Source organism: Grammomys surdaster, unplaced genomic scaffold (genome assembly GCF_004785775.1).
Source record: "Grammomys surdaster isolate TR1022 unplaced genomic scaffold, NIH_TR_1.0 198, whole genome shotgun sequence".
Lineage (NCBI taxonomy): Eukaryota > Metazoa > Chordata > Mammalia > Rodentia > Muridae > Grammomys > Grammomys surdaster.
This window is the reverse complement of record NW_021604643.1, coordinates 7,834,736-7,849,002: the sequence shown is the minus strand read 5'-3', so window position 1 is coordinate 7,849,002 and position 14,267 is coordinate 7,834,736. Positions and strand designations below refer to the sequence as shown.

General features: G+C 37.8%; 1 protein-coding gene across 1 annotated transcript; it reads left to right on the top strand.

Moving 5' to 3' along the window:
• The first annotated feature begins 11,348 nt into the window (after window positions 1-11,348).
• LOC114623472 (olfactory receptor 1440) lies at window positions 11,349-12,296 on the top strand. The gene has a single exon (XM_028770143.1). It carries the CDS (start codon window positions 11,349-11,351, stop codon window positions 12,294-12,296), a length of 948 nt encoding a protein of 315 aa, XP_028625976.1.
• Window positions 12,297-14,267: the final 1,971 nt, after the last annotated feature.

The window sequence follows — 14,267 nt, the reverse complement described above, 5'->3', positions numbered from 1 at the left end:
GAGAGAGAGAGAGAGAGAGAGAGAGAGAGAGAGAGAGAGAGAGAGAGAGATATCAAAGGGCCACTTCTGAGAAAGAGGGTACAGTTTCAGAGCTGATAAGATGATCAGAACCAAGGACAGCTCAGCAGGTGCCCAAGGACTGAGATTAGAAGTCAAGATGCTGTCCCAAGAGCCATGTGAAAAAAAAAATCTGTATGTCCTGAAGAGTACTGTACAATACAGAGATCAATGAGGGGACTCACCCCAATAGCATTTCAGAATTCCACAAACCCCATAGCTTAAAAATACTTCCCAGAAGCAAATGACAGAGGTAGTGCACAGCTGGAATCCCAGAATTTCTGACACTGAGTCAGGAGGATTTCCATGAATATGAAGCTAGTCTGGGCTACTATAGGATGTTTCAGAGCAACCTTGGGATACATAATGAGACCCTGTCTAAATAAAAACCAAAGCCTCAAACAAAAAAATCCTCATGAAGTTAGATATCCAAGACTAGAGAGCAATAAAATCCTGAGGTAATTACTTTGCCCTTAGATCCTAACAAGTAATAACGACTATGTAAATTTTCTACCATGAGATGGAATGGGGATTCCAAACATAAGTAAATGAGCTGATTTTTGACTCATCAGTATGTGACTTTAAAATGTGTTTTATTACCTTAACTTTACAAGAATGAACCACAACCCAATGACTGATTTATAACAACATTAAATTCTAAGTTTCCAGCATATCCAGACTGTGATTGAAACAGATGAAATGGAAATAAGATTGGCCATTCTGTACAGGATTGTGAACTGTCTGAGTTGAACTGCTTGGAATCATTGGCTGAACTTGGAGTAGCCACTGCACAGAAGGAAGACAAAGAAGAGAAGGGAGAAAGGACAATAAAGGGAGGCACTTGTTCAGTGAAGAGAGGGCCTCACACACCTAACATCTTGGCATGTTGAGAACCAGGAACAATCTAGACTCATGTGTGATGACATTTTAGAGAAGGTGTTCTGCACCAGTATACTAAGACTGATGCCAGCCTAGGGGCATTTTCACTGTTGCTGCAGCTACAAGTACATCTGCTGACGCCACAGAGTATGTTCCAATGATTCTTTTTTCCATACAACTATCAAAAGAGTCAACCAAAGTATCTAGAAGTTTTCAACATCCCAGGAATCTGTCCCTTGATTGATCCATTTAGACACTTCAGTGTCACTGTGATAGAGGCTTAATAAAGCAATGATAGACTATATTTTCAACCAAGGACTAGAAGTCCACAACATTCAGGGCTGCAGATATGGCTCATTTAGTATAGCGATTGCTTACCATGCACAAAGTCCTGGGTTCAATTCCCAACATCACATAAAGAATACATGTTTGTAATCTCAGCACTTGGGATACTGAGGCAGGAAGATTGGAAGCCCAAGTTCATCTTCAGCTACCTATCAAGCCTGGACCAGCTTGGGCTACATGAGATGCTGTCTTAAGAAGTAAGTACTATTTAGTAGGCACTTTTTAATGGGTCCAGAGATAGTGTTCTAGTTAGGGTTCTACTGCTCTGAACAGACACCATGACAAAGGCAATTCTTATGGCAACATTTAATTGGGGCTGGCTTACGGCTTCAGAGGTTAAGTCCATTATCACCAACTCGGACATGGGAGCATCCAGGCAGGCATGGTTCAGGAGGAGCTGAGAGTTCTACATCTTCATTTGAAGGCTGCTAGCTGAACACTGGTTCCCAGGCAGCTATGATGAGGATCTTAAGCCCACACCCACAGTGACATACCCACTCCAACAGGGCCACACCTCCAAATAGTGCCATTCCCTGGGCCATGCATATACAAAACATCACACTCCACTCCCTAGCCCCCATAGGATTGTTCAAACATAAGAGTCTATGGGGGCCATACCTAAACATAGCATAATGCAAAATATAGTTAGTCCAACTTCAAAAGTCCCCATAGTACATAAAAGTCTCAATGTCTCTTCTGAGATTAATCCAATCACTTCACTGTACTTCACAAAGCAAAACAGGAAACCAGCTGGGCAAACTCCAAAGTCTGCATTTCATTGCTGATGTCAAAGCAATTTTCAGATCTCCAACTCTCTTTTCATCTTTGTTGACTGCAACAAACTTCTTTCTCCTTGGCTGCTTCCACTCCCTGTTAGCAGCTTTCCTCAGCAGATAGCCCATGACTCTGGCATCTCAAACATATTGAAATCTCCAAGGAAATTTCAATGTTACAGCTTCTTGTTTCAATGTCTGGGATCCACACACATGATCTTCTGGGCTCCTCCAAAGGGTTGGCATGACTTTTTCAGCTCTGCCGTCTGTAGTACTCTAAACTCAGGTTGATATACTTCACTGATGCTGCTGTTCTTCGTGATCATCCCATGGTACTGGGATCTTCAGTACACTGGGGTCTTCTGCTGCAACTAGGCTTCACCAATAGCCTCTCACAGGCTTTCTTCATTGTACCAAGCTTCAGCTCCTTTGCATGACCTTTTCAGTCCTGGGCCAACTGCAACTGAGGCTGCAGCATCACCAATGGACTTCCATGTCCTCTCATAGTGCCCAGCCTCAGCTGCTCTTCATGACCCCTTCATTCCTTCAAAACTAGTACCACCTGGGTGACTCTTACACATTGCCAAGTACAGCTGCAGCATGAAGTACAACCTTGGCTATCTCTGGAACATAGTTTCTTTGTGCTCTCAGAAAACACTTCTCAGAAGATTTCATCTCAGTGATGCTGGTCTCTTCTTAATCACCATTAATTTCTTATCCCCAGCTAACTATTATCAATTGTCCCAGTAGTCCCTTCTACTCTTGACTCTAAAGCTAGAGCCACATGGGCGAAGCTGACAAGTTCTGCTGCTTGCTGGGGCTGGAACATGCCCTCTCATCCCCCCATCCACCCTGTTCAACTTTATCAATGCTGGTGTTAAAGGTATGTACCACCACTACACCTGGACTTAAGCTTTTCTTCACGTAGAACTTGTTCTGTCTCAGGTTGGCCTTGAACTCAGAGTTCTGTTTACTAAGGCAACTCCTATAAGGACAACATTTAATTGGTGCTAGCTTACAGGTCCGTAAGTTCAGTCCATTATTATTAAGGCAGGAACTTTGTAGAATCCAGTCAGACATAGTACAGGAGGAGCTGAAAGTTCTACATCTTCATCTAAAGGCTGCTAGCAGAATACTGGCTTCCAGGCAACTAGGATGAGGTTCTTAAAGCCCATACCCACAGGGACATACCTACTCCAACAAGGCCACACCTACTCCAATGGGCCCACACCTTCTAATAGTGCCACTCCCTGGGCTGAGCATATACAAACCATCACAGATAGATAGATAGATAGATAGATAGATAGATAGATAGATAGATAAATTAACTGTGTGGCTACCCTTCTTAATAACCTGATAGTTTAGTAGAGATATAATGTCAAAAGAAATAATTTTAGTACAATATAAACAAAGGCAAAATTTAAAATATACACAACCTACCCAAGTCTTGAATCCTGACTATCAAATGCAAAATAGAAACAGACCACATGAAATCCAAGTTGGCTGATGATCTTCATATATATGAGAAAGTAGTTACAAATTACAAAGTTACAAGTTACAGATACAAAAAGTTATGTTAATCGAGAGATACACTGATTAAGAATTAATTAATTTAATGCAATCAATGTACTATTTTGGAACTTCTATTTGCTAAATCTAGTGTTAACAGAAAAAATATTGGAGTTTTCTGGATCTAATCACTGGTGTTTAACAGCTTTGAGAATGTAGATAATAACTTAGACACTCAATGTCTCAGCTTCCTCATCTACAGCTTATAGGAAATGATGTTCATAAAACTGTGTAAAATTAAAAGCAAGATAGTACTTTAGAATAAATAACAAAGTATATAAGAAAAATAAATTTTTAATACCATAAATTAAAGTAAAGTTTAGATTGAGTAATTAAAAATGGCAAGCCAAGAAAAATAGATAAGCAATTGCCTGACCGGTTAAACAGCAAAGAATCATGCTTAAAGTGAATGAAAGAAATTAAAACAATAAAATTTACATGAAAAATAAAAATTATTTGTATTTTGAAACTTTAAAGTTAAGTAGAAATAAAAATGTAGAAACTCAGATTTGGAATAATGGCTCAAGTACTTGTTTATTGAAATATCTGCACATTCAGTCCTGGATTAGTTTAGTCCAGAAGAAAAAATAATCTAACTGAAGTGAATTGAGAGTAGAATATTATAAGTCATGGACATTAATATTTATAATGATATCTGTGAATGATTTAAGTATGTCTGATAACATTCTGAATGAAATATACACAAGTCATCATCCCATAGGCAACAGAAAAGGTAAAAGTCACTCTGCAAGAATTTGGAGAAGATATATGAGGTACATCCTTATTCTAGCGACCTCCTGCTCTAAAAACATTTTCTGAATGAAGAATCCACATGTGGAAGTAAAATCACCAGAGGAAACCTCATTTTCCCATTACCATTACACTGGAGAACACTTACCTGGAATGCTAATTAGTGATATTTTTTACACAGTGGGTCTAAGGATGTATTTAGGTGAACCTCAAGTGGAAGTAATTCTCCTTATCATGGATGGATGGCCAGAAGCTTGCTGGACAGATCAGAGTTTGGGGTAGGCAGCCTCCTATAGGAACTATTCTTCAGAGGAGGGAAGAAGGTGTGTAATGACCTTCGCCAGGATCTAGAGCAGAGTCCATCCAGATCAGGAGGTGAGAAGTGAATGCTATTATGCTTCCCACACTGCTGTGGAGCAAGTAGCCACTAACAGCACACCTTCCTCAGAAACATCTGAGTGAGAGTTGAAGTCAACAGGAGTAAGGACAGCACAGGTTAGCCTGGGCAGGCCAGTGATACCAGTGCTCATGACTTTACCCTGTTTTAGGATCATCAATTTTTCATAGCCTCTATGCTTGCCAGTAGCTATTTACTTCTAAACTGCTCTTCCTGCTCCTCTGACTGAGATATGCTCAGAGATTGGGTCTTTCCTACTGGGAATAATGTATCTCTCCACTAAAGAAGCAAAATATGCAGTTAGTTAAGTAAATGTAGAATTAGGGATCTATTTTTTTTCAAATCTTGGTATAATGTCTTTTCCCTCTCCCCTTTCTTCAGTATTATTTTAAAAATCTGTGTTAATCAAGAGCTTCACTGATTAAGAGTTAATTTATTGCAATCAGTATACTATTTTGGAATTTTTATTTGCTAAATCTAGTGTTAACAGAAAAAATTTTGGAGTTTTCTGGATCTAGCTTCTGTTGTTTAACAGCTTTGAGAATGTAAGTAATAACTTAGACACACAATGTCTCAGCTTCCTCATCTACAACTTATAGGAAATGATCTTCACAGAACTGTGTAAAATGAGCTTAGATACTATATGAAAATATTCAGGAATTATGTCTATCACAAAATAAGGACCCAATAGACAGTGACTTGCTAAATGAGTAAAATAAATTCTACCTCAGAAAAGGGTTTTGATTTAATCCCACCGACATATGCCTATGATCTCAGATACTCAGGAAGCTGAAAAAAGGTGGATCTCAAGTTGAAGGCCAACCTGGTCAACTTAGTGACATCTTCTGTCAATATAAAAAGTAAAAACAAAAATTCTAGACATGGATTTCACTGTTAAGCATTTGCCTAGCATGTGCAAGTACTGAAAAAAATAAGAAAATGCTTGACATTTTCGTTACCTATGTTATTCTTTTTCCATATAAAATCATTTCTTATTATTCAGCACTGGGGCATAGTTCTGTATGCTTCCAACATTAGAGAGCCCAGAGTGTGTCAGCTGTGTGAGAAAACAGGTATTGTAAGGTATGTCTTCCAAGTCAGGCTTGGTAGAATTTGAGGAATGGAGATCTCTGTGAGTTCAAAGCCAATGAGGGCTGCACAGTAAGACCCTGTACTCTCCTCCTACCCCCCAACCCCCCCGCATTTTATTAGTTCTTACATCTTCAAAGTCTTGTACCTTTTATCCTTGGGGATGTATCCCTTTAAGCTTTAATTTTTCTCTGACCATTACTCTCTAAGTGGTTATCATTCTTAGAAAACCTAACACTTTGTAAGCAACCACTGATGCTAGATGCTTGTTTTCCTTTGTTCTAAGCAATCCTCTCCATCATCTCCAATTTCTAACTCTAGAATGGAAAGAAGAATAGATGACAGGGATTGCACTTTGATGACATTTATCTCCACTTTAAAACAACATGTTGAGTTGAGAAAACTTTTATATATAAATTATTTAAAAAATGAAGAAGCAGACATACTTAAATGATTATGTATAGAACATATACATAAGTTTAGAGGAACATAAAGTTAACCACCATATAAAAGGATGGTTAGCAAACAACTAACTGATAGTACAAAGGTGATCTCATAATGTTATAATGAAATTTAAGAATTCCTAGGGTTTAATACCATGAGTCGACATATTATATTACCCATGTCTGTTGTGATGCTGCAGTAAACAGCCTACTGACCCAGCAGTGTAGTCAATGCCAATGTGGAATATCAACTACAAAATAATGAATAGTTATTCTGCTGATTTATGTATTATGCTGTGTTGTGTGCTATGTGCTATGTTATGTGCTATGCCGTGTATTTCTATTTTAGCATTTACTCTTCTACTTATGTAGAGCAGCTTACGGTGAACAGTATGTGTCACCCAAGTAGCAGCTTCATACATCTCGAATTTACCAACATTGCATTGTCTTCTTTAGGGCTTGACTTCATCTTGTGCTGTTTTAGTCACGTGGCCCCATCAGAGGATAGAGTCTAGCTATGTAGTCATCCATGCCATTGGGGTCTGTAGAAATACACTATAATGTTCACACCATTATGAAATGGCTAAATGGAAGGTACACTTCACAGAAGTTATGTATAGCTCAGAAATTCACAATGACATTTATGTATGTGTACACAAATGCATTACTACATTTATCATGTCTCTCCAAAATGCATTATAAAGCCTAAATAAAAAACGGAATGACCTGGCAATTAAAAATCAGTCCAAATTAGGTACCAAATTCATAAATTTATCTGATTTGTTCTTCCCAAATAGACTAATCTTCTTGAGTGTTTTGCTAATTGGCTTCACATTAAATATTTTTAAATTGTGTGTGTGTCTGTGTGTACTTGTGTGTGTCTACATGTATATGCAGACGTACCTGTGTGTGAAAGCTACCAGAATACTTTGGCTATCATTCCTTGGGAACTGTCCATGTTGATTTTTTCGTGTCTCAAGTTGGCCCAGAGCTCACTTAGTTGAGGCTATACCTGCATGTGCTGCAGAAATACATTAGTGGACAACAGGAAATCACATTCCCTGGCATGTCTTTGGAGGGTCCCCTTCCTTACTGATTCTTTCATCACTCATTCAACTTAATTTTGCCAATGAGATATCAGGAAGCATTGCACAGTTAATAGTTTCATGAGCACACAATTCTGAGTCTTGCTCTTTGGAAGTCTTAGCTTATGCTTAGAAGAATCTAGACAGAAAGGCTATATAGAGGGAAATCTCCACTATCCCAGTCATAACAATGTGATTTCCAAAACACGTGAATGATATTCTATGAAGTGCACCCAGTTCCATCTGACAGACTGTGTAGTCACCTCAGTAGACTATGTCCATGAAAAGGCATGGATTCAGTCAGCTTATGAGCTATCCAGCCAGCCAGGAGGACCATGAGAAACAAAAATTCACTTATTTATTGTGTGTGCACACATATGTACAGGAATGCATTGCCTCAGGGCATGTGTAAAGATCAGACAACAACTTGCAGGAGTCAGTTCTCTCTTCACACAGTGTGGGTTCTTGGGATCAAATTCAGGTCCTTGGCAGCAGGTTCTTTTACTGCCCGAGCCAGCTCACCAACCTCTCATTGATGTTTTAAGCAAATACATTTGTTTTAAAATAGCAGTATAGAACAGATATAATATTTGTTATATTAGTTGATTTTTTTGTTTTGTTTTTTGAGACAGAGGTTTCTCTGTTCAGTACTGGTTGTCCTGTAATTCACTCTGAAGACCAGGGTGACCTTGAGCTGATCCACCTGCCTCTGCCTCACCAAGTGCTGGAATTAAAGGTGCGTACCACCACCACCACCAGGCTTGAAATATTTTTTAAAAAAGGTTCTTACCTGAAATTATATAAAGAGCCTAATGTATAATAAAATAGCTCATAAAATTTAAGTATAAGTAGTGAGATTTTCAGTACATTAGAAAATGATCCATGTGCAATGAATTTAGAAGGAACTCTAAATTCATAATCAAAATGACTTCCAAAGTGAATGAGAAAATAAGCTTTAGTTCATACATTGAGTCTTTCCTTATTCATATTAAGTTATCTATTTCCTTCACCTTCCTTCCTCAAAACATATTAAAAAGTAATAATGGATTGTTCCTGTAGCTGTTTGAAGAGTTTATTTAATCTTCCTTCTGCTGTTTACCAAATGGTAGTCTTATTTGGTGCCTTGCAGATGTTAGATTTCAACAAACGTTGTATTATATACACAAAAGGAAAGCATTTTCTGTGATTCCTACATCAAGATTTAATTTGGGTCTTAATATTTAAAGAGAAACAAAATAAACTATTTAATTTATAAGATATACAATTTTATTCAGAAGATTATGACATTTTATTATTTTAAGAGAGAAAGACTGCAAACAACAACAAAAAAATAAGGGACTGGTTCTTTGTCCTTTCACTGTTAGGGCCCTTAGTGCCTTGACTGACCCCTTGGGCTGCAGTCCTATGATTAATTTATTACTGTTGCTTATTCCTTCTTCAGAAGTGTATGAATAATATTTATCTATTAAGTAACTGGCTGTGTGCCTTTTTTTCAGATTCTTAAAAATTACCGTACATAATTTTTTAAATTTTTATTGACTGATAACATTTTATCTGCAATGAATTTCCACAGTAAAAGAAAAATTAGAATGTTAAATCTGGTCATTTTAAAAGGAAAAGATGTATTGTTATTTTTTATTTATGTACATGTGTCTGTGAGTTTCTTTGCATTTATACACAAAGGACAGGAGAGGATGTCATATCTTCTGGAGCTGGAGTCAGAGGCAGTTGGGAGCTGCCTGCTGTGAGTTAGGAACCAAAGCTGGATCCTCTACAAGCGCATCAAACCCTCCTAACTGCTGAGCCAGCTCCAGTTCCCTAAATCTGACCTCAGTATGCTCTGTTTGTAGCGCAGTTTATGTCATCCCTCTGACACTGCTTGTGACTAAATTGGTATAATCCTACTGGGCCATTTGATCAATTTCACTGACTTGCAGTAGAGTGAAGGAAACACATTTATTATGGCATTCCAGAATGTAGATTTTATCATGAACGGACAACAAGAAATAAGTAAAAGTAGCTGCAGCAATTAGTGGGGATTTTTCTAATTCAGGAGTCTTTCTCTGTTACCAGCAGCATTGCCATCTGAATATTTTTATTTCATTTTCTTTTCCTTATCAGTGAACTAGAAGAGCTATAATGTTCATCTGAGAGATTAAAATTGTGTTTTTGTGTTTATTAAAAAGATCTATTCAGTTAAACATATGGAAGATAGAAAAATCTTCACTAAATAAATTTCTTAGCAATTTAAAAATAATATTCAGTTTTCAGGGTCTCCAGGATATACTTGTCATGAGAATAGACTTGAGAAAATATACTTCAGGAATGCCACAGTAATTAGTATTTCCAATAAATCAGTTACCTAATTTCATGAAGAAAAATTCTTTAATAATTCTCTTGAACTATTCCTGTCTTTACTGAAGATGTTTTAAACATAGGCATCCCATAAGTCAATTTTACAGCAGGAATATAGCTTAGAACTTGTTGTGTCCTTACTATGTACACTGATGAATGTCATGGGTCAGTGTAATTTCCTTTTTGCAGGTTGCTAATTAATCCTCGTTTTTGGTTTCTAAAAATTGCATTACTATTTCTCTAGAGAACCAGACCACAGCTCTGTGTGATTTCCCACCACAATGTTTGTTTTCATACTTGAAACGTCCCTTTGATGTATAGAGAACAGCTGGAGTGATTTCATTTTGAAAATAGAGAAACCAAAGCCTCAGAGGTGTCAGAGGGATGCAGAGACAGACCTTGGAACCCAGAACAGGTGTTACTAGACTCAGGTCCTCTCAAGTGTAGTAGTAATGAATATTTATTAACAGTTAGTGTTACCTCTTCTGTGCCTTTAGTTATCAACTGAGATAAAAGAATTTTATGTGTCATTTCTCCTAGACTAATGAAAAATGAAATGCAAGTTGAATCCTAATTTTATTTCCTTTAATGCAGTCATTACACACATCTTCTGAAGACATGGACATGGAAGCCATCAAAGTAATCTCTGAAAAATGAAGGGATATTTGCCAGTCATTACAATGCTCTATGCCTTACATATAAAATATTACCATAAACAATTATAAAATGTCCTAGGACTGAACAGGTGGCCCATGAACTAAGATTAAAAATTGAGCAAAATGGGGATTGATCTTATTATAAAGGTGATTTTAATTGTTAGGCAAATAATTTAATTCATTGTAGTTGATGAGTGTCCACTACAATTTAGAAAAAAAATCAAAATAACATCATATTTATAGTTTTATAATTGCTATTTTTTTCCAAAAAATTTCTGCAAATATAAAAACTAAAACAAGTGACATGTATAGAAGGGTCTTACCAAATTACATAATGAAATATTTGTTTCAGTGTAACACAAAGGTAGGGCTATCATTATTGAGTGGAGTTAAATAGAAAGAAATGAAATGATGGATATATTAAAACTGTGATCACACTTAATATTGACAATGAATGATAAACTTGGAGAATAATTGCCAAGTTTAGGGAAGAGTGAATTAAGACTATTTATTTGATGGAAAGTATAAACCTAGAGAAAGAGGATGGCAATCAATAGACACAAATTTAAAACAATAAAATAAATTTTACCAAATCGTCAAAAATTGACTCTAAATAAGTATATGTAATGTTGGTAATAAAATAACATGAAATACTGTCATGAAATCTTTATACCAGTGCAAATCAGTATCAACATTTAGACAGGAATTTGGCAACATCTGTTTGTATGTGTGGGAAGAATTGGAGGACGGTAATTCAAACTGTGAAGTGGTAGGAAGAGGATTTTCTAGCAATTTTCAGAATAATACTTATATTGTGATTTTGTTAAAGTTAGTTTAATTGTGGATAATTTTTCATCCTATCATGTAGCCAAAACAAGGAAGATCCATAATGTTAAAACAGTCATTTTTAATCCGAGTATCTATCTGCAGGTTCAAGGTGCTCTGAGACGATGCCAGGAGGGAGGAATAGCACCATTGTCACCAAGTTCATTCTTGTGGGATTCTCAGATTTTCCCAAGCTCAAGCTGGTTCTCTTTGTTGTCTTCCTGGGAAGTTATCTCTCCACAGTGATGTGGAACTTGGGCCTCATCACCTTGATTCGGATTGACCCTTACCTACACACACCTATGTACTTCTTCCTCAGCAATTTGTCATTTTTAGATTTCTGTTACATTTCATCTACAACCCCTAAAATGCTCTCAGGATTCTTCCAGAAACCAAAATCTATCTCCTTTGTGGGGTGTACCATGCAGTACTTCTTTTTCTCAAGCCTGGGTCTGGCTGAATGCTGCCTTCTGGCAGCCATGGCTTATGACCGGTATGCTGCCATTTGTAATCCTCTTCTCTACACAGCCATCATGTCCCCATCGCTCTGTGTGCACATGGTGGTTGGAGCCTATACCACTGGTCTCTTTGGTTCACTAATTCAACTGTGTGCTATACTTCAGCTCCATTTCTGTGGGCCAAATATTATAAACCATTTCTTTTGTGACTTGCCTCAGCTATTAGTCCTCTCCTGCTCTGAAACTTTCCCCCTGCAAGTCCTGAAATTTGTCATAGCAGTGATCTTTGGGGTGGCATCTGTCTTGGTTATCCTGATATCCTATGGTTATATCATTGGCACAATCCTGAATATCACTTCAGTAGAAGGTAGATTCAAGGCTTTCAATACCTGTGCCTCTCACTTGACAGCAGTCACCCTCTTTTATGGATCAGGACTCTTTGTCTATATGCGCCCCAGCTCTGACAGTTCTCAGGGTTATGACAAGATGGCTTCTGTGTTCTATACAGTGGTGATTCCCATGTTGAATCCTCTGATTTACAGTCTCAGAAACAAGGAAATCAAAGATGCTCTTAAGAGATGTAAAAAGAAGTGCTTTTCTCATTGCCACTGTTAGTTAAAGGTTTGTTGACTGAAAGTTCCTATATTCCTGGAACTGCAGGATATTTAATGTGATTCAATCACTCTGATGCTGTGATGGAATTGCAAGTGGGCTACTCCATCAAATTCCAGGGCTGGCTTATGGTATGTGAATCCTGTGTCTTGTCTTCTTTCAGTCTTGAAATCGGTTCCTCTCCTATACCAGTGTGGCACCACAGAGCAGTTTCCATTTTCTTTGGAGTAGCAATCTTTTGTTCTTAAGTTTTCAACCTTTATTCTTTCTTTCAGAACTTTAAATATGTAAGACAAAACACAAGGCCAATGCTCCTTCTCAATCACCATATCTCAAGCAGTATAATGATGACTTCAATGGTCTGAGATTTCAGACTCTTGAGATGTGTCCTGCTTGATTTTTTTTTAAAAATCATTTTGACACAGCTAGAGTGATCCAGAGTAAAAGAACCGGATTTGAGAAAATGGGTCTATCAGACAACCTGTAAGAAAGTTGTAAGACATTTTCTTAATGAATTCTTGATGTGGGAGGGCTCAACTGACTTTGAGCTTTGCAAACTCTAGGCTTGTAGCCCTGGGTGCTACAAAAAATGTTGTGGGAAGCAAAACAGTAAACAGAATCTCTGTCATGACCTCTGCTTCAGTTCCTGCTCCATGTTCCTACCTTGAGTCCTTTTCCTGACTTCCTGTAGTGTGAATGATTTTGTTGGCTGGACCCTTTAAAGGATCCCCAGTTATAGTCAACTGGCCCTTTACAAGTTCTTAGATGTTTTAACTGCTCAGCTCTATGATGATCAGTGTTGGTTGCCCCTTGGATTTCTGGAAACAAGATAGGATATAATAAAAGCCAGGTGAGGCTATCAGGGCCATGGGGTAGGGCTAGCAGAGTGAGAGAAGGCAGTTGGTGCTAAAGATATTACTAGGAGACAGTTGATCCAGGGAAAGCTGAGCCGAACAGATGGGCTAGAACAGTTGTTATAGCGAGGAGCTGCTAATGTTGGGAAAACTGGGAAAAGGGACTATTTAAGCAGACTATGGGTTGGGAGAAACCTTTGTTGGTTGGGAGACACATTTGAAGGGATTGGGCTGGAAATGGGAAAGAATAGCTGGGAAAGAAATTAGATTCAGGGATTTCGTCCCTCTATCCTTTTTTCTCTCCTTCTAGTGTTAGGGGTGAAACTAGGAGGATAAAGGGAAAGAAAAAGAAGAACCCACAATGTAGCAAAGGAAAGCTACAACTTTGCTTCATGCCTGACTACAAGATGTAAGTTGAATAAACACATTCCTCTCCAAGTCATTTTGGTGATGGAGTTTTATCACAATAGAAACCCAACTAAGACAAGGTGCTTAGGCAAATTCCAATCGATGGAGACATGAATGTGGAGGAAAGTGTCATTCTAAACTTTCATCTAAATTGTCTGCCAAAGAAAAAATATGTAATAAGGTATTTGTTCTAGAACTTGTGTTTTAGGAACTTATTTTCAGAACCATAAATAACCTGTGAGTGAATGAGCAAAATGATTTTAATGATACCACACTACACATGGATGAGATCATGTCTTTGTTTCTGTCATTGCTGTCTTATCTGGAATGACATTGTATGAAACTATTACTAGGAAGACCTGAAAAAATGTCTACTCATCTATAATAAGAAATTAATGACAGGCCAAAGTATAGATACCAAAGTCCAACTTGATGAACCGATGAATTTTACTGGGGTCACTTACAGGAATATGTGTGAAGAGTTAGTTACAAAGCAGAAATGACTCAAGGAGAGTTGTATCACCAACACACATTTCAGCATGGGTTACAGGTCACAAAATCTGAGAACTTGGAGTATACTGTGCAGCCTGCAGGCAGCTCACCAGGTTGGAAGGTGTCCTTTCCAGGTGGCTCAGTTGGTCTGGGACTTTCAGGAATCTCAGCTGATCTCTATTTCTTCCAGAAGACTGGGCTTGTCTGAGAGTGCCTTTTA